This window comes from Rhincodon typus, chromosome 6 (assembly GCF_021869965.1).
Source record: "Rhincodon typus isolate 14 chromosome 6, sRhiTyp1.1, whole genome shotgun sequence".
Lineage (NCBI taxonomy): Eukaryota > Metazoa > Chordata > Chondrichthyes > Orectolobiformes > Rhincodontidae > Rhincodon > Rhincodon typus.
In genome coordinates, this window is record NC_063337.1 from 5,560,066 (window position 1) to 5,586,514 (window position 26,449).

At 40.6% G+C, this 26,449-nt stretch overlaps 1 protein-coding gene across 1 annotated transcript in view; it reads right to left on the bottom strand.

Annotated features, from left to right (window-relative positions):
* The window catches only part of uvrag (UV radiation resistance associated gene), a 242,413-nt gene that overhangs the window by 91,186 nt on the left and 124,778 nt on the right, over positions 1-26,449 (bottom strand). The window contains exon 9 of the mRNA XM_048598464.1: positions 17,931-18,096. Within this exon, the coding sequence (XP_048454421.1) occupies positions 17,931-18,096 (166 nt within the window). The remainder of the gene's footprint in view (positions 1-17,930; positions 18,097-26,449) is intronic.

The window sequence follows — 26,449 nt, forward strand, 5'->3', positions numbered from 1 at the left end:
AGGAGCAGAGAGGCTGACGTTTCGGGAAGGGTCTAGGCCCGAAACGTCAGCCTCTCTGCTCCTATGATGCTGCTTGGCCTGCTGTGTTCATCCAGCCCTGCACCTTGTTGTCTCAGATTCTCCAGCATCTGCAGTTCCTACTATCTCACGCAGCCTATCGAGTCTGCTCCGCCATTTAATGAAATCACAGCTGATCTGATAACTCAACTCCAATTTCCTGTCTTTTCCCAAAGAACTCTCAATTCCCTTAATGATTAAAAATCTGTCTCTTCAATAAGGGCACCACTCATTCTTCTGAATTCCAATGAGTACAAGCCCAACCCACTCAATCGCTCCTCACAAGAAAATGCCTCATTATTCAGAATCAATCCAGGAAACCTTCTCTGGATTGCCTCCAATGCTAGTGTCTTCCTCCCCCCCCACCCCCCTAAGCTAAAATGCTCATTGTATTCCAGCTGTGATCTGACTGGTGCTTTGTATAGTTTTAACAAGATGTCTCTAGTTTAAAACTCCATTCTCTTTGAACTATAGCCAACATTCCATCTGCCTTCCCCATTACCTGCTAAACGTGGATGCTAGATTTTGATGTATATGTAAGAACTCCTAAATCCCTGTGTTGCAGTTTTCAGTAGTCTTCACTGACTGAAGTAATATTCAATTCTTTGATCCCATTCCCAAATTCTACTTCATCTGCCAAGTTTTTGGTCATTACAGATATCTATCAACTCTTTTTGTGTTATCCTCACTGCATGCCTTCCCACCTGTTTGCCTGTTATCTGCAAACTCAGTTATAGTACCTTCACTTTCCTCATCCAAATCATTAAAATATATTCTAAATACTTGTGGCCCCAGCATTGATTCCAATGGCAATCCTCTAGTTACAGGCTTCTATTCTGAAAACATCCCCCTTTTTCCAACACTGTCTTCTATTAGTAGCTAATCCTTGATCCATACTAGGAGATAGCAAGAACTGCAGATGCTGGAGGCAGAGATAACAGTGTGGAGCTGGAGGAACACAGCAGGTCAGGCAATGTCAGAGGTGCAGGAAAGTTGGCATTTCAGGTCGGGACCCTTCTTCAGAAATTCTGAATAAGGGTCCCGACCTGAAACATCAACTTTCCTGTTTCTCTGATGCCGCCTGACCTGCTGTGTTCCTCCAGCTCCACACTGTGCTATCTCTTGATTCATTATAATATTGTACTTGCAACAGCATGGGCTCCTAAGTACTTAAGCTTTTGAATGTTTTGTGGAAATCCAAATACATCATAATCATTTTATCTATGTTGCTTGCCAGTTACAGATGTTATGGTAACTAGCATATAATTCACTGTTTTTAAATATCCCTCCCTTTTTGAATAAGGGTAAAACATTGGCAATTTTCCAATCCTCTGGGACTGTTCCAAAATCTATGAATTCTTGGAAAGTTACTATCAGTGTATCCTCAGTAGCTACTGCCTTTAAAATCCTCGGATGCAACCCATCAGGTCCAGGGGGCACCTCAACCTTTAAATCCTTTACTTTCTCTCATACTTTGTCTCTAGAGATAGCTGCTCTATTTATTTCCTTTCTCCCTCTTTCTGCTCCTTGGTTATCTGGTATTTTTGATATACTATTCATGTCTCTTACTGTGAAGACTGATGCAAAGTATTTTTTCCTTTGCCATTTCCCGATTTCCCATTACCTCTCCAGTTTGGTTGTCGAAGAGGCCTTTTTCACTTTGTGCTCGTCCTGCCTTTGTAATCAGTGAAAGAAGCTGTTACTACTATTTTTTTTATTGTACTCGCTAGTTTGGTCTTGGTTTATTGCCTCTCTTTTTTGAACTTACCCAATCCTCTAGTTTACCACTAATCTTTACTACAATGATTTGTTTTTTCTTTCAATTTGATACTTAACATTCTTATAACCATGGTGATTTTATCCTCTTCCTCAATGGGATTATAGATCTTTGATATGACTCATGAACTACTTTCTTTTTATTATGAAAAGTGGTGTGTTATGAACATGAAGTGAAGATACCATAGTTTGTTCCAAATGTAAACATATTTGTATTAATAAATAGGGGTGTATGATAGAATAAAAGAAAGAAGCAAAAATATAAAAAGACTTTTGAAACTCATGACCAAATATGCAACACTTGTGATCATAGACCATAAAAAATCTGATGTACAGATTAGACCTTTAATACATTGTACAGGATGACACTGCATGTTACTCAAGGGCTGAAAAATAGTTGTTAATCTTAGAAATCTCAGCCACATTCACCAATAAGGGGGAACTCAGTTACACACGAAAGTTAGGTGGACAAAGAGATAGCTCACAACTTGCTTCTTTAACTGAATCAACTGCCAACTCATCTTAATCTCCACAAATGGAACATTTTAAAACTTGCTGTCATTCTCACATCATCAAATTTACAGCAGCACATATTAGCTGCAGATTTGAGAATTTTGGAATCTGCAGCATGTGGGAAGGGTGCAACTGATATTTCCAAGCTTCGAAATCATATTAAAATTCCAACTGCAAATTATATGCCGGATTTTTATTTGCAGATATCACAATTCAGTGATTTAATTATCTATAGTAAAGGTTGATTTTTGCTAGTTGTGTTCAATGAACTTTTATGATTTTATGATTCTACCTCATGGTTGATTTTTTTTGTCCATCTATAAACCAGTCATTTTGCCAAAGATGGAAGTGGAAATGATAATACATGATGCAATAATATATCAACATTACTGTTGCACTACATGCAAGTAAATCAGACCAATAAACTAAAATTACCTGATCTATTTTGCTCTCAGCAAAATTTCAGCTAATTATTATTGATCCCAATGTAAATGATTCGATAACTAACTGTAGAGTATTAAAGAAATGACTTGTGGCTTTTGCAAAGCAAATTATGATGGGAAACGGATCAACTTAGTAAATGATTCAAACCATACTAAAAAAGCTGGCTGAATTTTATCTGTCCTTTTAATTAGCAGTTGTACAGAACACATCTATGCATGCTTAGGGCACACTGAAGCATCACTTTGTTTGTCACAATAATGCTCATCTCATCTCCAAAGGACTAGCTTTGTAGTTAATCAGTGCTTGAGTAAATGCTTCATTTACAAGACATTCAGCAATACCCACAACTGAAATTTAAAATTTTATTACATTCCTTGTCCCGAGTTCCATTTCATACAAGGTTTTTGCCTGGTTCAGAAATTGTTCTTAACACCAGACTCAATTCCAGAATATTCAGCTCACACAGGGATGAACCAAGGTAGTCAAAATTTCAGAAAATTAAACGGGAAAAATCTGTGTGCCACATCAACTAATAACAAGTAATTCCATTCATATACAAGGTAGTTCCTCATTGCAACTAAGTATTAGAAAGTTTGGATTACAAGCAGGTTGGAGACTTACTTTTGAAAATGATGCAACAAATTAATTGGAGAATCTGTATCAAAAACACCCTTTGGCCCATCAGGTCTGTGCTGATCAAGTAGTATATTCATCACAGCAACAATTACTCTAATCTGTCTGAGAAAAAGCTATTGGACCACTAATCATCATTTACTTGCAAGATCACATTTCACCGCCGATATCTGAAATTTCACCAAATCCCATTCAGCCAGCACACAATCCAACATTAGCTGCCAGGTCAATAGCGGCTCGCTTTTAAAAATGCTCAGCATTGTTGTTAAACCTCTCCTTGCGCATCTCTAACCTCCACCATTTCCATAACTTAGGACATAGCATTGCTCCAATCCTAGCCTTTGGAAAACCCCAGGATTCCAGAAGGTTTACCTCTGCCAGTCCTCCTTTCACTGTCAAAAGCATCAAGCTCTTCAATTTCCTCCTGAGACCTCTCCAAACACTTGCTTCTCCTTAACATCCACCTCTTAAATTCAGTATTTTGGCCACATGTTCCAACACCTCACAAGATGCAATGTTAAATTTTGTTTGACAATGCTCATGTTAAAGGTTGGCAAGCATCTGCAACCTATTTGATTGAGGAATGCCACCAATGATCACAATCCTGTCATTACCTGGTGATCACAAAAATCTAACCTCCACCTAGAATGGGCAGGGAAGAGCAGTCAGCAGGTTGGTATCCTTTTGACACGATTGAAACTTTTGGCTGTCTGATCTTTTCTCCCAGCCCAGGAGTTTTAATGAGGGTGATGTTCTCCAGATTACTGCCCCCATACCTAATCAAGATCCATACAGATGAGTGGGGTAGGGAACTGCTCACTCGCAGAGGCTTTTTTTTGGTGGCTGGCGGATAGGAATCACACAGCAAAAGATGGGAATTAATGAGAGACACAACAGAGACAGCAAGGAAACAGACTTTTTTCAAAAAATCTAAATTTGTTAGACTAATTTCTCTGTTGGTCCCTTGTTTTAAAAGATTATCGCTACTTGACACTGCTACGTTTCACCTCCATTACTGTACAGCACTTAAGTAGTCATTCCTGGCATTAGAATTTTTAACATACGCACCCTGGGAATAATAGAAAAGGTGTTGAAAGCTGGTAATGGAATTATGAAAGGGAGGGACTTGGCTCATATTTTCAACACAATGTACTAAGTTGATGGCATCTGTCAGCAAAGCACTTCACAGCCATCTAGTAGGCTGCACCCCTCAGTCAACATTACTCCAATCAACACCAAACACAAAATCCAACATTAAAGCAAAAATTCCTTGTTTACATTTACAAACACTACACTCTATTGATTTCAAGGGATAGAAGAACAAAATTTCCCATTTCCGCTTCAAAATTACAGACATGTACTCCCCTACCTTTGAAAGCAAATGTCCGATCAATGGTATAGTAGTATTTGATAAATCTGAAGAATGTGTTCTGTACCACCTGGTTGTAACAGAACTTAGGAGCCACAAATTGACAACAAAGTCATCTTCCATTACTACCACCAAAGTGCTACATTCACACAGAACGAGATACAGAATCTCAGAACTGTTAGAGTGTAAGATGTGGCCATTTGGCTCATTATTTCTGTATTAAGTCTCCAAATGAGATTCTCACTTAGCATCATTCTCCTGCCTTCTCCCTGTAACCGTAGGCACCATTCCATTCTAAACAACCGATCTGCAAGGTCACAGAATTGAAGTAACAGAGCGACGATCCACAACACAACATGGCCACAACACATGCGCAGGTACAGCCAGTCCCACCACGCAATCATAATAGGACAGGCTGCAGGAAATGTCAGTGCATGCAACGCAGTTCGTACACCAGGAGGCAACCTTTCTTTTCCCATGAGTGTGATAGGAAGGCCATACAAGTTTGAGCTTGATTTATTGTTGTCATGTCCCAAGATACAGTGAAAAGTGTTACTTTGCGTGCTATACAGGCAGACTGTACGATACAAAATGCATGAGGGTAGCAGAATCGAATGCAAAATATGGTGTCATAGCCACAGAAAAGGTGCAGAGAGAGGGGGGGGGGGGGGAGAAGGGAAGGAGGGAACGATCAACATTAACATTTCAGAGGTCTTTTCAAACGTCTGGTAAGTGGGGAAGAAGCTGCTCATGTGTTTTCCAACTTTTACATCTCTGCCCGATGGAAGAGGGTGGAAGAGTGTATAACCAGGGTGGGAGGGGTCTTTGTTTGTGGGAGTTTGGTGGGGGGGAAAAGAAGGAAAATGCTGGGAGAAAATAAAAACTCATTCTGTCATGCAGCAATCTTCATATTACATTAACAGCATCATCTTTACATGGAAAGCTACTTCCCAATGCTTGAGAACTATGTTGGCTTGTTTCTGTTTGTTGTGCAGCCTAGAGGAGAGACTCATATGTAACTCAGCCTTAAAATAAAGACATTTGTTTAATGACCATTTCATGATCAGAATGACTGGGATTAACCATTTATTCCAGATATTTCACCAAATTTAAATTTCACCAGCTGCTGTGATGGGATATGAACCTCCAGATGGTCAATGGTCGCAATGTCGCTGAATAGGTAGTTGGTTCAAAAAACATACTGTTAACAGCATCATTTCTATGTGAACTTTCCTGTATTGTCCATGTTCAATTCACTAAAACTTAAAAATTCCTATTTTCTGGGATGTCATGAAGAGGCAAGATCTACTTCGTCCAGATTTTTTTTGGTACTGCTGATACTGGGGTTGTTGGTGTGGAGAAACCAAAATCCAAAGGTTTGTTTAAATCAGGATGATAATATTACTGCATCCTTATGCTCGTTGGTGTCGCTACAAGCATGATCCACTTAGAGTACAAAAATTCCAAAACGCTGGTATCTCACATCTATAACAGTTATACAGTTCACATAACACCTCAGCATCAAAGAGGTCAATGACCAATCACACTTAAACTCCAAATGCTCTCCTCACTTTGGTCACCTTACACGAGAGCAGCACAGCTGAGATACCATTTCAAGTTCAGAAGTTGCATTAAGGGATTTATTTTGTAACTTTATAGTCTGTTGAAACAAACGGGAGTTGCACTCATCTGAATGGACATGAGATGAAAGATCACATAACAGAGATGCCTGTACCCTGACATCTCCAGGCCTTCTTGTTCAACTTATCAGATGTAGCCCGGGAACGTGCATTTTTCTAGTATTCCCCTATAATGGCATCTTAAACTTCAATTGCGGTGGTTGTTTGAATGGAGATATTGGCTATAGAACAAAAAGGGGCATTTTATATCGTAGTGTTTTTAAGTGCAGGCCAACTTTTAGGAGCTGGATATATCATTAAGATTCCTACTATGAGAGCTTACTATGAAGGTCCTACCTTCTCAACTTTACAATACAATACCCTTTTATTGTCACATGTACTCCATTCCAGGAGTACAGTGAAAAACCTTTACATATCTGCCTTCTTACGGCAACATCTTAGGTCCAAGTACCTACGTACAATTCTTGGATACAGCAGAGGAATAAAAGTAGTTGCTTAATTACAGAGTTGAAAGTAGTATGAAACGTATAAAATTCTAACATGGTTGGACAGACTACGTGAAGAGAGCGCGTTTCCCTGGCCGGGGAGTCTCGAACCAGCAGACGCAATCTCAGAATACTGGGGAAACATTTATTCACCCAAAGTAAAATGAACTTAGAATTCTCTACCACAGAAGGCTGTGGAGGCCAAGTCACTGACTACATTCACAAAAAAAAAAGACATACAATTTTTAGATGTTAAAGGCAAAGAGTAAAGAGAGAAAACCTGGATAGAGCACAGAGAGAGGATCAGCCATGGATCATATTGAATGGTAGAACAGGCTTCGAGGACCAAACAGCCTACTCCTGCTCCAGGGTTCTAGGTTTTTATGCACTTATTTTTCGTTTCTCCCCCACCAACACCACCACCACCTACTGCTCCCAGCCTCTTCTTGCATATAATACTAGTTCACTTTATTTAGGAGTAGATTGTTTGGATGCCTGTTGCTAATATGTACTGAACTGGTTATCAGGTTTCATCTGAGTGAGATCTGGTGGTCCTATCTTCCCACTGCATGGAAGAAAGATTGTTAAAAAGGCCCAGTAGAACCTAATGTCACTGCATTCTGCAGAGCTCAGTTGAGGAAGGTGCACCGCTAAGATCCTGTGCCCAATCTTGGTTGCCACCTTCTCCTCTCCTTAATTTCAAATTGGAAAGAAGAAAGCATTGTAGGAACAGGCGAGCATTTGAAATTTCTTTTTGATGGACTGGAATTAAAAACCATAAAATTGTGAAAAGAATGTGTTTATAATTCCCAAAGCCTTTAAAAAGTGAACATTCTTCCCCTCATATGATGCACCATAAATTGAAACATTCAGAGGCCTCATATTTTGCTTTACAATTTTTCCCACAACACAGAACGATAGTAGCACTGTTCAACTTCGCTTAATACATGGTTTTGCCAATTCTATACAACCTTCTGCTTCCAACAAGGTAACTCGAGAAACAGCAACTGTAGCAAAGGCTGGTAGAGCAACAGTCAATGCACTGTCAGCAAATTTTTTTTTAGAAACCCTCACATTTATGGAATTTTGTTTTTTCTGTTTTCATATTTAAACTGGCAAACATGCTCAGTGTACAGAACCAAAGCAGATCAGTATTTTTCTGTCTTATTTTACATATTCACCAAGATCCATTTTTCATCGATTTTCTGAAATTAAAGTTTTAGTACTTTTGTATATAGAAGAACAGGAATGAGAAGGCTATTCAGCCAGATGGGTTTGCTCCAATTTAGATCATGGCTGATCAGCTACCTCACTGCCATTTCCCATGTTATCCTCATCTCCATGTCAATATTGTCTAGGAACCTATTGATATCAGTCTTCGACGTACTCAATGACTAAACTTCCACAGCCCTCACTGGGGAGGTGGTGGCCTAGTGGTTTTAATCACTAGACAATTAACTCAGAAACCCAGATAATGTTCTGACAACCCAGAACTGAATATCGCCATGACACATGATTGAATTTCAAATTCAATAAAAATCAAACTGAGGCGAACAATGAGCATGCAACCATTGTCAATTGTTGGAAAAACCCGTCTGGGCTCACTGTCTCTTTTAGGAAAAAAAACTGCTGTCCTTACCCTGTTTGGTCTTCATGTGACTCCAGACCCACATCAAAGTGATTGACTCTGAACTACGCTCTAGTAGGGATGGGCAATATCGCTCACTTCCTGTGAGTGGAAAAAATTTCCAAAGATTCAGAAGCCTCCGAGTACAGAAATGTTGCACCCTAGTCCTAAACTGCTCATCTCATATTGATGTGTAAACTGTAAGTGTCAACTTTCCAGCTCCTCTGATGCTGCCTGACCTGTGTTTCTCTAGCTCCACACTGTACTGACTCATCTCGTACTGAGACTGGTTCCTGGTTCTAGTTTCCCTCTAATCAGAGGAAACATCTTTTCTGCATCCATCTTCTCTAGCCCTACAACAATTTTCTAAGTTTCAATGAGTTCATCTCTCAACACAACATAAAACTTGCTAACTGCCTGTTGCTCCTGTATGTCAGATTTCATTGTGCTTTTGGACATCTACAATTCCCAATATCTCACCATTTAAGAAATACTTACACTTCCAATACACATTATATTCCATCTGCCATTTTCTTGCCCATCTACTAAGCCTACCGAAATCCCTTTGAAACTTCTCTACACCTGCCAACGCACAGCCTCACCTACTGTCATCCATGAACAGAGTAAACATGAATAGCTGGGGTCTAAGCACTGATCCTTGTGGTACTCCACCAATCACAACCGGAAAATGGCTCACATATTCCTGCCCTGTTTTCTTTGTGCTAACTAATCCCTAAACCATCCCAGTATATTTCACCATATTGCATGAACTCTAACCTTGTTTACAAACCTTCTGTGTGGGACCTCACAGAAAGCCTTTCGAAACCCAAAGACAACACACATCTACTGGATACCCCCTTCCTACTCCGTTAGCTTTTCTGAGGGTGTGGCTATCAGGTTCGTCAAAGAGGATTTTGCCCTCAGAAATCCATGTTTGCTCTGCCCAAATCAGGTTACTATTTTCTACGTGCCCAGTTAACACATACTTGGCAATATGGTCTAGTATTTTCTCCACTAGTGACCCAAGGTTAATGGTCTTTTGTACCCCATTTTCTCCCTCCCTTCTTGGAAGTGTTAAATTTGCAACCTGCAAGCGCCATTCAAGAATCTACACAACTTGAAATATCATCACAACTGCATCCAGTATCTTTATAGGCATCTCTTTCAACAGGAGATCGAGATCATCTGGTGCAGGGGAGGCACTGTTCATGTCACTGGATTAGAATCCCAGACTAATGTCATAGGGGCATGGGTCTGAACTCCTCAACAGCAGATGGTGAAAGTTGAATTCGATACAGATCTGGAATAAAACACTGCTCTAACTGTGGCTATGAAAAAGGCTTGTCAAATACTACAGAAAATCATTTGGTTCAGGGAAGGAAATCTGCCATTCCAACCTGATTTGGACTACATGGGATTCCAAACACACAGTAATATAGCTGACTCTTAATTTGTAAAGGGCAGCCAATGCTCACCTAGCCAGCAATACTCACATCCCGTGAATGAATAATAAAAATAAAACTCTAGGGTATTTTGACTTCCAGTCCAATAATACCTCCTATACTTTTTCCATAATAATTTCTATCACTTCCTCATTCTCACTACTGTCTCGGATCGCTAATTATTTTTGATATTTCTTGCAGCTTCCTCCGTATAAGACCAAGTAATTACTTGACATTTTCCTTTATCAGATTAGAAATTCTCCTGTCTGACTGCAATGCTAATGCTAATCATTTCCTATGGAAGGCCTGCAGTCTGTTTTTATGACCCTTGCTAGATTACATTCATTCTAATCCCTCTTTCAGTTTCTTAGTCTTTCTTTGTTGAATTCCAAAAATGTTTCTAATCCTCTAGCTAAAAACATTTTTTGGGCAACTTTAGAAGCTTCTTCCTTTGATCAAATACAACCGTAAACTTCTTTTGTAGGTCACAGTTGACACATTCTTCCTGTTCACCTTTTGTGCCTTCAAGGAATGTATGGTTGTTATAAACCATGTCTTAATTCTTCAAATATTAGCTGTTATCTGTTTACTTCATACCTCTAAATCTATTTTCAGAATCCACGGCTACCAGCTTGTCCCTTATATCCTCAGTTTTCTCTGTATGAACTCAAGACACGAGTTTTGGATAGAACTACATCTTTTTCAAACTTAATGGAAAATGATCATATTCTGGTCACTTTCCTCAAAAAATTCTTTGAAAACAAGATGATTAATTTGCCCAAACGCATTGCATAATTCTAAACCTGAAATAACCTGTTCCTGGGTTGGTTTCTCAACACACTGCTCTAGAAAATTATACTATACACATTCCAGGAATTCTTCCTTCATACATTAGCGCTCATTAGATGCATGCAGTCCGTGTGTAAACTGAACTCACCCTTGATTATTGCATTCCCCTTATGACAATGGCCTCTACTTGTCTAATTTATACCATGCACTACATTACTACCACTGTATGGTGGACTACAAACAACGCCTACTGATGTTTGTTGTCCTTCGCTATTTATTAGTTCCACCCAACAGATTCTATAATCGAGTTTCTCCAGCTCCACCCCTTATTGACAGTACTAACATAACATTTCCTTTTCGCCTGTTCTTGCTAAACATGGAAGATGAATGAATATCCAGGTCCCAGCTTCTGTCACTCTTCAACCACATCTAAGGGGAATGGGTCATACACATTTACTTCTACTTAACCTAGCTTCTTGTAAATGCTGCATGCATTCAGATAGAGTGGTTTTATTGCTGCCTTTTGACTATTTGATGTTGGCCTTTGTTTTTGCTGCCTTCCAATTCATTTATTTTGTTTCTACTGCCCAAGGCCAACTTTGTTCATCAGCTACCTAAATTTACGCTCAGATTCTTGTTGCCTTGATGAGCTAATTTAAACCGTCCTTAAGAGCATGAGCAAAAATCTCCTGATGAGGTACAAAGTTGATCAAGTAACATCCCCACATTACACTGTATCCTTTCCATAGTGCAGTAAGTAAAGTTAATAGTTGAAATTTACCTTCAAAAACCGATTTGCCAACTTTCTCCTCTTTACTGAAATGCAGCTCCAAGCCGATCTTCAGGCAAATGCCTCTAGCTTCCTAAGTTCATAGCAACGTGTGGTCGGCCATTTGAGTCTGAGGAGGAATTTCCTCACCCAAACATGGTGAATGTATGGAATTCTCTGCCACAGAAAGCAGTCGAGGCCAAGATATTGAATACTGTCAGGAAGGAATAAGACTTAATTCTTAGGGCTACAGGGATTTTGTCACCTTTCAAAAGCGTGTTTTTTTCATGATACTGTGATCAGAATCATATGCACTGTTCCAACTGTCTGACTCAAAAGAGGAAACTTCATTTCAACATCCAGCTTATCAAGACCATTCAGGATTTTAGACATTTCAATCAAGACACCTCTCACTTTTCTAAAATCTAGTAGGAACAAGTCCAGTCAGTCCAATCCACCCTTTACTGGTACCAACCTAATAAACCAATGCATTTACATCCTCTCTCGAAATAAGGTGACCAAAGTTGCACATAGTATACCAGATGTGGTTTCAACAGTGCCCTGTACAACTGAAAAAAATGGAAGCCTGGGGGAGGCATTGTACAATATGTGACCCCAGGCGAATTAGAGAAATATCTTGGTGATTTAGGCGATGTGTAGACAGGAGTACAACTATCTGATTGGGGAAACACCATTGGGGAATGGGCAGAGAACTTGAGAAGAGCAGCTCTCTGACTGATGTAGAAAAATAGCATCCTTACTTTTATGTTCATTCCTCTCATAATATAGTTTTCCTTTTAACTTGCCTCAACTATTTGCTGTACTACTTTTTAAAATTCATTCACGGGATATGGGCATTGCTGGTTGGATCAGCATTTTGTCCCCATCTTGTATGCCCTGAAGATGTACTGATCTGCCTTCTTGAACAACTGCAGTCCAGCTGGCGTAGAACACTTGTATTTCTCTGCACTCAGTATTTTGCAATCTTTCTCAAATTAAGTGATACTCTGCTTTGATAAGCTTCCTGTCAAAGTGAAGAACTTGACATTTTTTGACATTATATTCCATCCGCCATGTTTTTATCCACTCAAATCACCTATATGTATCCATCTGCAGTCTCTTGATGGCCTCTTAGAAACTTTTCTACCTATCTTCGTGCCATCTGCAAATGTACTCTGCACATCACTTCCTGACAATCAAAAACATACTTTCTTCGAAGTCAGCACCTGCTGAGTTCATTATTAGGAGGCTGCTTGGCAGCATGTACTTGGTCAAAAAATAGGCAGGACAGAAGCTTGCAGGATGGTGGGATAGTGACGGAGAGCCTACTCAGGATCTCCACTTCTTACTGGCCTACAGAAAAATAGTTTCTTAAAACACAGGCTATAGTTGCTAGCACATGATCTCTCAAACTGACCAGTTATGCAAACATGGCCATAGCAAGCTGACTACAGGTCAAGATGGAAAAGTTCTTTGCTTAGCCTGGGGCACTGTACAAAGTAATTGCAGCTATCCATATCCAGTAGAATACACAGAAACACTTAAGCATGAATAGGCAATTCAGCCCCTTGAGTCTGCTTTCCCATTCTAGATTATGGTTGATTGAATTTTAAGAAAAACCTTTCACAGGATATGGGTGTCACTGGCTAGGCCAGCATTTATGGCTCATCCTTAATTGCTCAGAAGAGTTCATTAAGAGTCAACCAAACAGCTGAGAGAGTCTGAAGTCACATCTTGGTCAGACCAGGTTACAATGGCAGCAAATGGGAGAACCACATGGGTTTTTCCAGTAATTGACAATGGTTCCAAGGCCATCATTAAATTCTTAATTCCAGATTTTGACTGAATTCAAAAACTACTATCTACCATGGCAGATTTCAACCCAGGTCCCCAAAATATGACATGGACCTCTGATTTGCTAGTCCAGTGACGAGACCATCGGGCCATCACCTTCCTTCTGATTATACTGGTCAGCTCTGAATGTTCTATGAATGGTTCAGGGCCTAATTACAGTTGTTGAAATTGACAGTTTCTGGTGGGCCACTTCTGGAATGGCCGATTCTGTTCTGATGGTAATTTGCAAGGTACGGCAATGTTATTGGTTGACCATTGTAGAAACTCCTGTTTACGTGCTTTAAAATGCTGTACAGTCTTTTTACTTATTCTGTGATTCCAGCCAACTCAATAAAAAAAAGTTATTTGCAACATAACACACGTTCCATAAGAGCAGGAAAATGAGGCAAAGGTTACATTGAAGAATCATTCAGCTATGAAAAGCAAAGAACTTTACAGCCAGGATCTACTTGTGAAGTGCAAGAACTATTAATTTGTTGGCAAACATACACCAGTAACGAATTCAACGACCATTACTTTGGCAAATAAATCTTACCCAAATTAAAATATATGTTGTAATTTCCTGCTTTTGAAGTTGTATTGTGCATTTAATATTCACACCATATAATAATTATATACCTCATTAAGATTTCCACTCCCATTAATTTCCTTCTTTCTAGGAGTTTTACCCTTGGAATCAGTCCCATTGCACTCTGTACATTGGAATCTTTCCAATGCATGCTCTTTTCGTGATGCAGTGACCAGAATCAAACGTACTGTTCCAACTGCCTCCTCATCACCAACTTGTACTTCCCTCCCACCCAAGTCACACTAAATGTTTATGGAGCCATTTATTTAAACTTCAAATCTAAAATTAAGTTGGGAAATCCAAATGAAATTCACAGGAAGTTACAACCAAACTTTAAGACCCGACACAGATATCATCAGCTTCGATGATCCATGAAGCTCAAGGATTAACCTAAATACATCCGCACAAACCACGATAATGCAGATACTTGAAGAATTAAAAATAGTCCAGTGTGCAGCTGCGTTTATGCAAAACAAATCATGAAACTTTAAATTATTCAAGGTCGGATTCACAATTACAAAAGGGACCATCGCAGTAATAATGCTCCAGTATTCCTGACACTCATCTTGCTTAACCAGATGTAAAATATAATGTGCGGAGCTGGAGGAACACAGCAGGCCAGGAAGCATCAGAGAAGTAGGGAAGTTGACGTTTCGGGTCGGGACCCTTCTTCAGAAATGGGCTTCAGAAGGGTCCCGACCCAAAACGTCAACTTTCCTACTCCTCTGATGCTGCCTGGCCTGCTGTGTTCCTCCAGCCCCACACTGTTATCTCTGACTCCAGCATCAGCAGTTCTTACTATCTGAGTAAAATATAATGTGATGCTCGACTCCACGTTAGATACAATACACAGCGTGACCCGTGCAGATCTTGGTCTAAGTATCACTGCATATAATGGCCAAGGAAAATTCTTGCTGATCACCACGTAATCATCCCCCTTACATTCAGCTGATCAATTGTTCTCCATGTTGAAGTCCCACTAGGAGGAAGCACTGAGGGTGGCAAGGGCACAAAATGTACACTGTCTGGGTGGGGGACTTTGATATTCATCATAAAGAGTGGCTCAGTACCACCAGTGAGCAAAACTGTTGTGCCCTAAAGGGCATAGCTGCTCATCTATGTCTACACTAAGTGCTGAGAACACAAGAATGGAAAACGTGACTTCATCCTCACTGAACTGGCTTCTGAAAGTACGATGGCAGGATGACTGTAACCGAAGGAGAGATCACCACATGATCCTTAGAGATGAAGTTCTATATTCACATTTAGGAAAGCATCCATCATGTTGTCTGGCTCTACCACTGTGCTAAATGGGATATTTTTAAGATTTCAAATAGATCCAGCAAAGCCAAATTGGACACCCAGCAGGCAGTATGATCCATTAGCAGCAGATCTGTATTCAAACATGATCTACAATGTCCTGGTTTTTGGCATATTCCTGAAACCAAGATTACCTTCATGCCATGGAATTAACTCTGGTTGAATATAGAGTGTAGGAGGGCAAACTAGGAGCAGCACCAGGCATACCTAAAAATGAGATATGTCAACCTGGTGAAGCTAAGCAGGAAATAATGGAAACAACAAGTAACAGACAGAGCTAGGCAATTCCACAGCCAAGAGGTCAGATATAAGCTTGGGTCCCTGCCAATTCTGTCCAGCATCATTTATGTCTAGTGAGACAATGAATAAGTAATTGCAAAAGTATTTACATTTTACTGATGAGGGGAGAGCAGCAGACCAAAAACCACACATCAAGAACTGCTTGAACTGTGTCATAAGATCTTTCATATCTACCGGAGGCATCTATCCAGTTTCAAGTCTCACCTTACAGTACCATATTCCCTCAATGCCATACTGGAGAATCTGCCGACATATTGCACTTAAGGTTCTCCTGTAGAAACGGATTGTTCTAATACTGAGGCAGAAATGTGACCCACCAAAAAACCCTGAACAAATTTAAACAGGTTATGCCTCTGTCCAAAATGAAACTTCGAAAAAGAACCTTTGACTTGCATCACAGAACTGTTCCACTGAGCCAAGCTGCCAAACCTCATCTTTCACAGTTCAATTTAACATACAGGAAGGTGATCTCAGATGAATATTTTTCTCTAAATGAGATAAATTTATAGGTCTTTCATAAAACACTATAATATTTTAAATCTGACAGCGACAGATTTTACTTAAAACTAAAGCAGCATCAGCAGCGGGTTGTGCATATTTGGTGGCCAGTAGGCTTAAACCAGCTAGTAGTGGCTTTAGTTTCTGAACATCAGGGTAGTCAGGTCTTCTTTAATTTGCAACTCATTAGTACTACGTTGCGCGCTGTAATGACCACTTGGTGGTTTACTTAGTGTTCTCAAAAGACAATCGTTGCTTGATGGGCTAAAACAGGTTCAGCTATCTGCACGTGCAGCAACTGTGCAAAGAAACTGGAGTGAAAATGCCCCACATTCTGGCCCAAAGTAAACCTATTTCAAGAGGAGCCGTCCCTTCTGAAGGGTATTATTGCTTATTACTACAGTGACTATGCAGGTTTATAGTTCAAATTGAACAAATTTTTGTTCTTTCAAACAACACATATCCAGTGTGATCTACCATAAAAGCCAGACAGCATGGTACTGTACCTGAAGTTATTAGCTTTTAGCAACCTATCTAACCTTCTAGATGTTCCCAGCTGCAGCTTTTGAGTTACATTTTCTGCCTTACTTTTGAAGTGTTGCGGCATCCAAGCAGAAAATATTATTTGAAAGGGCGATCATTTAATTTTCTCAGAAAACCATCACATGCAAAATAGCCAAAAACACCTCTCACAATGCTAGAAAATACTGATCTTATTTTCAAAAATTAGATTTTGGTTGCAGCAATTTCTGTTCTTTAACATGACAGTTCATGACTAGTTTCAACGTCCTGTTTTGTTATTGGTGGTGACTGACTTGTTGTTGCTTGTACCTGTGTTTAGCCTGGCATTTACATAGGACTTCTCTCACACAAAGGAAACACCAACTGCCCTAAACAGCAACAAGTTTGCACTGGTATCTTGGGTCCATTCAGGTGACCACAAGTGCTACTTAATTATTGAAACAAATTTCACAAGAAATGTTACATTGTCACTGCAAATGCTTCCTAATAAAAACATTCAACGTTGAATTTCTCACCCAACACATTGAAAATGCTTTCTACCAATACAAAGCATTTTTGATCAGGATATTTGATCCCCTTTCATTACTGATTATCTGATTAGACCGTCTGCTGTTGATCGGTTAGATGTCTGTGTTATGCTACACTTCCACTTCTTTTTACAAGAAATAATCAATGTAGCATTAGTTACTTAGCTACAACTTTCTCCATGAAGTTCTCAGTCTGAATATTAGCATAATAATCAAGAGGAGATAAAGTTTGGCTAAGTGGCAGCAGCGTCATTTCAACCACCACACACCGCTTAGTATCGAACACATTTTTATTGACGAACACATTTTTATTGACGGATATTTTAAACCTCACTTGATGCTGTGTGTTTTCAGCTGAAATATCAATAGTGGGTCTAAAATATTTAGATAAGACATGTTGCTACTCTACAGTAGAAGTTGAAATGTGAACTGCTACGCCATAATATGTAGAACGTCACCTGCAATTGTTATCCATGCAGCTCTTTCTTAAATCTACTCTCATTGCTCATGATCACACTGGAACACATGACTAAATGATAGCTCTTTAACTCACTGCCATTTATCCAGCATACTGTTTTAAACATGCCACAGTTTTAAACAGGTGCCAGTTTTCAGACTAGCAAAAGCACTTCACATTTGATACTGACTTACTTAGTTATTCATCTAGGATTAAACTTATAAACACAGGGAATATAGTTAAGCAAGCAAAAGTAGAGATCTACTCTTTTCCAAAACATTTCAAGTTTTCTGCCCTTTCACTTAAATCGTAGAATTAATTACAAGTGACATCTACTTACTCTCTCTCCTTCTCAGAAAGCTTGTCGGTGATGTTGTCCCTGATTGTGGACCGGGACCCCTTCTGGATGATAGGATACCTGAGTGGTACTTGCAGGAAACAGGAAATCATGAGCACCAGATGGGCTGTGTAGCCCAAGGCAACAGCAATGCTTCCTTCATCCTTAGCTTCAAGCAGAGAAAAAAACACAACTAGTCAATAGTGAATTCAGCATTGAGAAACTACACAAATTTTCAAAAATATAGATTTACTACCTTGTTAGGGTAACCACCATTCAAAAGTTAACTATGTTAATAGTGCTTCATTGCGTACAAGTGGGGGGCATTAAGGGTGTGGGGAGGATGGGGGGAACTTGAGACATCTCTTGCGATGCAATGGTAATGTCCCTACCTCTGAGCCAGGAGTCCTAGGCTCAAGTCCCACTTGCTCGAGAAGTGAGTAATGACGCCTCTGAACAGATTGATCAGAGAATCTAAATTGGGAGGTGGGGGGGTTTTTCTGAGTCCCTCAGACTTTGGTATTGAGATGTCATAACATCCTTGAACAGGTTGATTAAAAATTGCTGCAAGTTGAAATGAACAGAGCATGTACTGTGCATTCCTGCCTTTTACGGGCTCTGGAAATGCAGCGGTAGCATCTCTACCTCTGGACAAGGAGGCCTAGGTTCAAGTCCCATCAGCTCCAGAGGTATGCAATAACATCCCCAACAGGTTGACGTGAAAATTCTCTCTCGAGCTCCATTTAAAAAAAAAATCACAGATTCTAAAGTTGCTGTTGTTAGGACAGGGACAGTATGCTTGTAGTGGATCGTGTGCAAAGGCTGGCTCTAGTTCAATCCTTTACCAACTGGCTTTCTTAAATAGAACATCAAAAGCAAGAATACTTTAGATTACATCTCTATTTCCTTCATTTTTGGACTGTTGCCTAAATAAAAAGGGAAAATACAATTTTAACCAAGGAGACTCTACAAAGAGAAGGCTGCAGTTTTAAAAGCCATGTTTACCGAAACACATTGTGAACTGTATGGAATGCTGACTTTTCCCAGAACCCTGAAAACAAAAGCAGAGACAATGGAGCTGATGGGCTCTGAACGAGGAGACAATGCTTAAAAATAAATGTCTAGACTGAGTTCTGACCAGGTGTGCTTGGCTCGCATAGGGCCAGTGCAGCAGAGAAACATGGGGCAGCATGGTGGCTCAGTGGTTAGCACTGCTGCCTCACAGCGCCAGGGACCCGGGTTCAATTCCACCCTTGGGCCACAGTGTGTGGAGTTTGCACATTCTCCCTGTGTGTCAGTTTATATACAAAAAGAAAAGGGGAGGGGGATGGGGTAGGGAGTAAACGATAGGGTAGAGCCTAAAGAGAACAACAGTTGACAGACGAAGAGTTGATAACGATCAGGCTGGGAGGGTGAATAATTGTTAATGATGACTAATAACAGGTAGTGTGTAATGGCAGGCTATGGTAACAAGGCCTGGTGTGTGGGGTAGGGGGCTGGGACATGGGAGAGTTTAGGCCCTAAAATTATCGAACTGAAGTTTTTCCAGCCACCCACAGTTCTGAAGAAGGGTCACCAGACCAGAAACGTTAACTCTGTTTTCTCCTCTACAGATGCTGCCAGACCTGCTGAGCTTTTCCAGAAACTTTGTTTTTGTTCCCGACTTGCAGCATCTGCAGTTCTTTCGATTTTTATCTGTCTCACTCTCTTGCTCCTAGTGTCCCTCTCCCCCTCTCCCATGTGGAGGTACAGGAAAGACTCCAACAGCAGCTAGCCAGCTCCCACTCGCCCCTCTCTTCAAAAATTCCCTTGTTGAATGGAAAAAGGCAAGCTATTTCCATTGAACAGCAAGTTGCCAATACATTTTTTCTATCGCAAATGATAATTTGAAACATCAGGTACAAACCGAAATGTAACCAGATAGAAAGATTGGAATTTGGTGAAGTAGGCATGGTAGGGGTGATGGTGGGTTGCTATGGGGCAATAAAGAGAGTTCACTGGCAACAGTAGTATTTATCCCTAAGATATTTTCTCCCACGAGATGACTTCTTACTGGCTTGACGATAAAACTTAAAATGTTGACGGATATTCTGTTTTTATATTACTAGAGATTCCTAAATATTCCTTGATGTTTTTCCATAGTTGTGAGTAACATCAAACTGGATTCTATTTGATTTGGTAGCACATCATTTGTTAGTTTTTGGCACAGTGGTTTAGTTATTCACTTCAAAAGTATATTGTTATTTTTTGTAAGCAAAATCGTATAATTAGTACATTGTCTGATTTAAGTTTTTACTGTCACAATGGAAATGAACCCTACTCTTCTTAAACAGGGAAGCACATGTCCCAGAGACAGAAATCACAGATCCTGAGATTATTTGGGATTTTTACAACATAGCTGAAGCTTATTGAAACTAAGCAGGCTATTTGGAGGAAAGCAACACTCTTGGGACGCATTATCTGCTGCAGGGTGGTGATTTGAACTCTAGAGAGTAAGCATTTGCGGCATTGACTAGGTTGAATTCAAATAGACTAAAGTTATTAGGGAAATACTCCTGATCTAAATAAGGTCTAAATCAGAGTTAAATACTATAAATCACTTTAGAAGTGGAGAACAGTGTTGATTCCATCCCACCCATACTAACTGTCATGCAAAACAGTTGCGAAACACATTGGCTCCCCACTAACCATTCCGGAATCAGAAACTCTGCACTACCCTGAAGATGGCCCAACTTTCATCCAGGTTTCAAAACTGAGAGTTAAGGTTTCCAGTCAATGCATTACCTTTTACACCACTGCTTGTAATAGTCATGAACTATGGATTATTATAAAGCTATTACATAGTATCATATCTGATTAAAAGTAACATGATGATTGGTTAATGTGGTTACATGGTTGGATGAGGAGGAATGCTGGACAGGACAACAAAAGGCTTGAACCTCAAACTGTATGGAAATTTTAATAGCTTTAACTTTCTGGAAATAAAATTCTCAGTTTAACGCAGCAAAAGTAGCATAACTAACAATGCAGCACTCATACCTTGAGGTGCCAGTGTGGGGAGCCTGCGTGTTCAAATATTGAACTGTGACTTAAACATTTAAATGATTAACCTATAGGAAGTGCAAGCCTCTAAGATGAGCTAACATAAGCATTAAATGGGAAATTCAGTACTTTTTGGAAATAATTTAATCCACAAAAGGACAAGATGCTTTGCTATAAAATTACGATTCAGGTACCAGGATATAATTGTATTCGAATAATTAACCACAACTTAGCAATGCAGAAGACAAATTCTACAGAATCAATAATATAGCACACTTCAAAAACATACATGAAAAATGCTGTAAATTAAACACAAATGCTGGAAACAGCCAACACATCTGGCAGCATCTGTAGAGAATGCTTTACTGAAATCAAGTATTAATTCCATTTCTCTGCCTATCCAGCCTGGGTATTTTCAATATTTTCTGCTTTTACCCCACTTGAAAATACATTTCGCTCATGATGATCTGTTTGGTCGAACAATTCTTTCAATCTTCTACATTCTCATTAAATTGTTAAAGTTGCTTTATGCTCTTAAACAGACATAGATCACCATCCAGTTTTGAAATAGGGCTTGATAAGTGTTACACAGGGAGGCAATGACCTAGCGATAGTTTCACTGGACTGTTAATCCAGAAACCCAGATAATGTTCCGGGGACCTGGGTTCAAATCCCGCCATGGCAGATGATGGAATTTGAATTCAATTAATATCTGAAATTGAGGGTCTAATGATGACCATGAATCCATTGTCGAATGTTGGAAAAACACACCTGGTTCACTAATGTCCTTTAGGGAAGGAAGCCACCATCCTTTACCTGGTCTGGCCTACATGTGACCCCAGACCCACAGCAATGTGGCTGACTCTCAACTGGCCTCTGGGCAATTAGAGATAGGCAATAAATGCTGGCCTAGCCCTCATCCCACGAATGAATAATAAAAAAACAAATCCTTCATTGAGTCAATTGAGTAATGACGCTATACAGCCAAATAAAATACAAAACACTGAGGATATGGAAATTTGAAATATAAACAAATACTGGAGAATCTCAGCGGGTACCACGTTATAACTGGATTATAATAACTAACTACAATTTCGTTCTACAGAATAAAAAGGAGAAACAAACTTTTTATTTTACAACAGTTCTATAAAACATCAATATTGAAGCACACTTCCTAACACAAACAAAAACTGCAGATGCTAGACATCTTAAATAAAAGTAGAAAATGATGAAATAGCCTGCACGTTTGTGGAGAAACAGTTAGTTTTGAATCTGATATGACTCTTCAGAATTTGTCCCCAATCTGCAAGACAGATTTGTGGTCAATTTTAAAACTGTTGCTGGGTACCTCATGATTGGTATAAATCAGTAATACAGGAGTAATCGTCTTACAGGGTAGGTAATTCTCCCACTACTACAGTTGTCGTTTTCCAAATGACCAAGGCAACAGTCCTTCCAACTGTTACAATCTCACAGCTTGAAGTTACAAAACACCTTTTCGGAGCGGTACAATGGCTAGCACTGCTGCATCGTGACACCAGAGACCTGGGCTCAAATCCACAGTCAGGCTACTGTCTGCAGAGTTTGCACATTTTCCTAGTGGGGGGATGGGGGGTGGCGTGTGGAGGGAAGAGTCTGGGTGAAATGCTCTCCGAAGGCGAGATGTGGACTCAAAGGGCTGAATGGCCTGCTTCCACACTGTAGGAAATACTACTACTGTTGTCTTGTAGGTTAAAGTGATATTCAAAAACCATCTTCCTGTCATGTTTATCCCCATGACTCCACTATTGCCACCTCCTTCAGATTAAACTCAACACCTGAATTTTTTTGCTCATGGTGTTTTGTAAATGATCCACTTGAAAGTGCACATGCTTGCCTTGTGTAAACTTCCCCAACCCCACCCCTCTGATTTAATTATAACCATTTTTGTAATGGAACAAAGAATTATTGCTGTGTTGTACTCCCCTTAGTGAAATCAACCTTAAATTATTTGCCAATTTTCAGGTGCTTCCTTCTCTATACATGACCATTTCATATAGGCATGCATTCTTTTGAGTCCATTGAGGAAAAAAAATTGTGCTGTAAAACTCTTTTCCTGCCAGTACACAAATCCCTCTCAACTCTGACATTTCCAGGATTGTCTCTACAGTTTCCCAGCTGTCCTACAGCTCAGACTGGCCTAGTTTAGTTCCGGACACAAAACTAATTGTGAGCAGTCAAATAACTCCAGAGGCCAGTATCCCGTCACCGAATCACGCCGAGAGTCATTGACACCGATCCATCTCCACCAGAGCCAGCTTTCAGAGTGAACAAAACCTCTGACACTCCCGTTTATATCTGGCAGCCACAGCTCCCTAATTGGAGCAGTTTAACTGTCCCAATTAGGGAACTCATTCTCTAAGATCCAGCTTGCTGACCTAATTACAACCTCTAGATTCACACCACAACCCCCGCTAGTAACCGAGTCAGAGGACAGAGGCTGTTTTTTTTTTGTAGCGTCTCCTAGGGCATTTTAACAACAGGTCAGGGGTTCCTCCAACTTAGCCTCTGATCCGAGTGGTGTGTAATGCACAGTAGCTCACCTCATGCGCCTGGAGGGTTTTGGTTGAAAACTCATTCTCCTCTTCAGGCAGCAAAAGTGTTGAGGCAGTGACATCAGCTGAGTCCATCTCAGATTCTGAGGTATCTTCAACGCTTGAGAGGGACGGCCCACGGATTCAGGAACAGTCAGAAAGGCAGTCGAGGAGCCGGGGGCACACAGAGCTTGCAGCTTTCAGATGGACCGTGTGCTCGTTCAGGACTTTTGCACCCACCCGATCTTGATATAATCACTGGACCTGATTCCTGTGGACCCTACACCTAACTTAGTCCCCTGAAGTGAACTGTCTCCCTTGTTTACAGCTGTCATGTCCAAAAATTTTAAACAACTATGGATTCTTCCAAAGGTGGTAGCAATGGTGGTTTTTCTGCTAGTGAGAGACAGCTCAATGCATCCACGTTTGATACTTAGCCTTCCGGGCAGTGTTCTGACTTGTAATTATACGCACTTAGCGGTGGAGCCCACCACTGAGTTGTCCTCTAAGTTGGCCTAGCAGGTTTGTGGGATTATTAGAAATTTAAGTCTGTAAAAGGTATAGGTGGAACTTCCTCATTCCAAATATGACCAATAAACTTTCCTCATCTATCGGGGTGTATTTGCACTCTGCATTAGCCAAAGTCTTGGTTGCATACACTATTAGGTGCTCCTCTCCATTGGGCCACCTATCAACTAATACTACCCCAATGCCATACTGAAGGGCATCGCATGTCAGTACCAGATCTCACTTGGGATCACAGTGTACCAACACCTTAGAGGATGACCGCTGTTTCTTCATTTCTCTGAAATCTATGGTTTAGCTACGTGGCCATTTCCAAGGCTGACCCCTTTTTAAGGGGTTCATGCAAAGGTGCCAGGATGGAGGCCAGGCTACATATGGGCTTTCCATAATAATTCACCAGCCCAAGGAAAGACCTAAGCTCTGGTACCAATGTGGGAGGCAGGGCATCTTTGATTGCCCTCATTATCTTCCAATGGATATAAACTGGTCTTGTCAGCTCTGTAGCTCAAGTAGGTCACTTGGGGTGCCTGGAACACGGATTTTTTTCCTAAGGCGCATGCCCACCTGGGAAACACATCTAAGGAGTATGTCCAAGTTCTCCAGGTGCTCTTTATTGGTCTTACTGGTTATTAGCAATGTGGATAAATGGAAACCTGGTAGATCTTGTAAAATGTTCTCCATTGCATGGTAAAAATTGCACAGGCTGACAATACTCCAGATGGCAGTTTTGTACACTGGGGGTACAAACCCTTAGGGGGTATTAGCTGCAGCATACTTCCGGGGATCCTCATTTAACTGCAAATCCAACTAGGCATGGCTTGTGTCCAGCTTTGTAATGGACAGCCCCTTCCTACCAGCTTTGCAGTTAAATCCTCTGAGGGATTGGGTATTTACCCAGCTGCAAAAAACAGCTTACTGTGTTTAAAATCCCCACAAAAGGCAAACTGACCTGTTGGACTTGATAATCATTATGACCAGTGTTACCCATTCCACAAAATGGACTGATTTGATGATTCAGAGATAGCAAGAACCGCAAATGCTGGAATCAGAGACAACAATGTGTGGAGCTGGAAGAACACAACAGGCCAGGCAGCATCAGGGAACCAGGAAAGTTGATATTTTGGGTCAAGACCCTTCTTCAGAAATGGGGAGGGGGAAGGGAGCTGCGAAATAAAGAGAGAGGAGAGGGGAGGTACGATGATGATAGGTGAGTGCTGGTAGGGAGTGGTGCAGATTGTCAGTAGTCAGTGATTCCTTCACTTTCCAACCTTCTGATTTCTGCCTCTACTTTTGCACGCAAGGCAAATGGCACTCGACAGGCCTTGTAGAATCATGGACTTGCTTCCTGGTCAACATACTAGGTGGCCTTGGCTCCCTTGATAGTCCCTAGACCTTGCTGAGAACCCTCTGAGTATTTAATTAGGATTTCAATCAGGCAGCCATTTTCTACATGAAAAATGTTGAGCTAATGAAGGTGAAGCTTTCTCAACCAATTTCACCCCATCAAGCTCGGGCTCGATCCTTTTACTACAACCAGTGGTAACTGATCCAGCCACTTCCCATAAGAGACCAGAACCAAAAAGTTGTACCCTTAATACATCAAGGCTTCCCAGAATAGGTTCTCAGTCTCGCTGAGGTCTTACACAAACTTATAAAGTTGAAGTCCAGAGTGAATTTTGTTGAAGACTGGTTCTGCGATCACTGAAATGGCTGTGCTGGTATCGGCCGCCATTAGAACTGGGTGACCGTTTAGCCAGACATTTATTTTGATTGGTTCTGATTTGGATGTTGCTAAGCAATTTAACTGTTCTAAACCAGAAGTAGGTGGATTTTCCAGGGTGTGTACTCTCCTGGATACCAGCCTACGAGTTCTCTTACCCCATTTAGGTCTAGTGGGACTCCTGCTGTCTTGAGTCTGCATACCAGCAGCAACTGCAATGGCTTGCTGGCCTGAATCCTGAAGAAAATTTTAACCCTTTGGCCGAGGCTTGGCTTCGTTTAGGTCAGCCCACAGCCAAAGGCCAAGAGTTGCTCTGTTTAGGATATATCCAGAGTAAGGCTAAATAACTGCCTTCACGCAAGTTCCCTAACCTCAGTCGTACTGGCGAGGACATCCACTTCCATCGGAATATCCTGCGGCTCGTGTATTCTACTCGCTGCATTTTTCAATGATAAAACCAGTTCTATTGACTGTCTGAAGTCCAGTAGGGTTTCAGGTATTCAATGCTTCTGCATGGTCACATCATTAATCCCAAATACAGTCTCTCAGCATCTCATTAAGGGTTAAAGCAAAATCACATGCCTCTGCCAGTCATCTTAACCACTCAAAAATCCTGATATGGATTCCCCTAATTCTCAAATTGCTGAGTAAAACTGACAGCA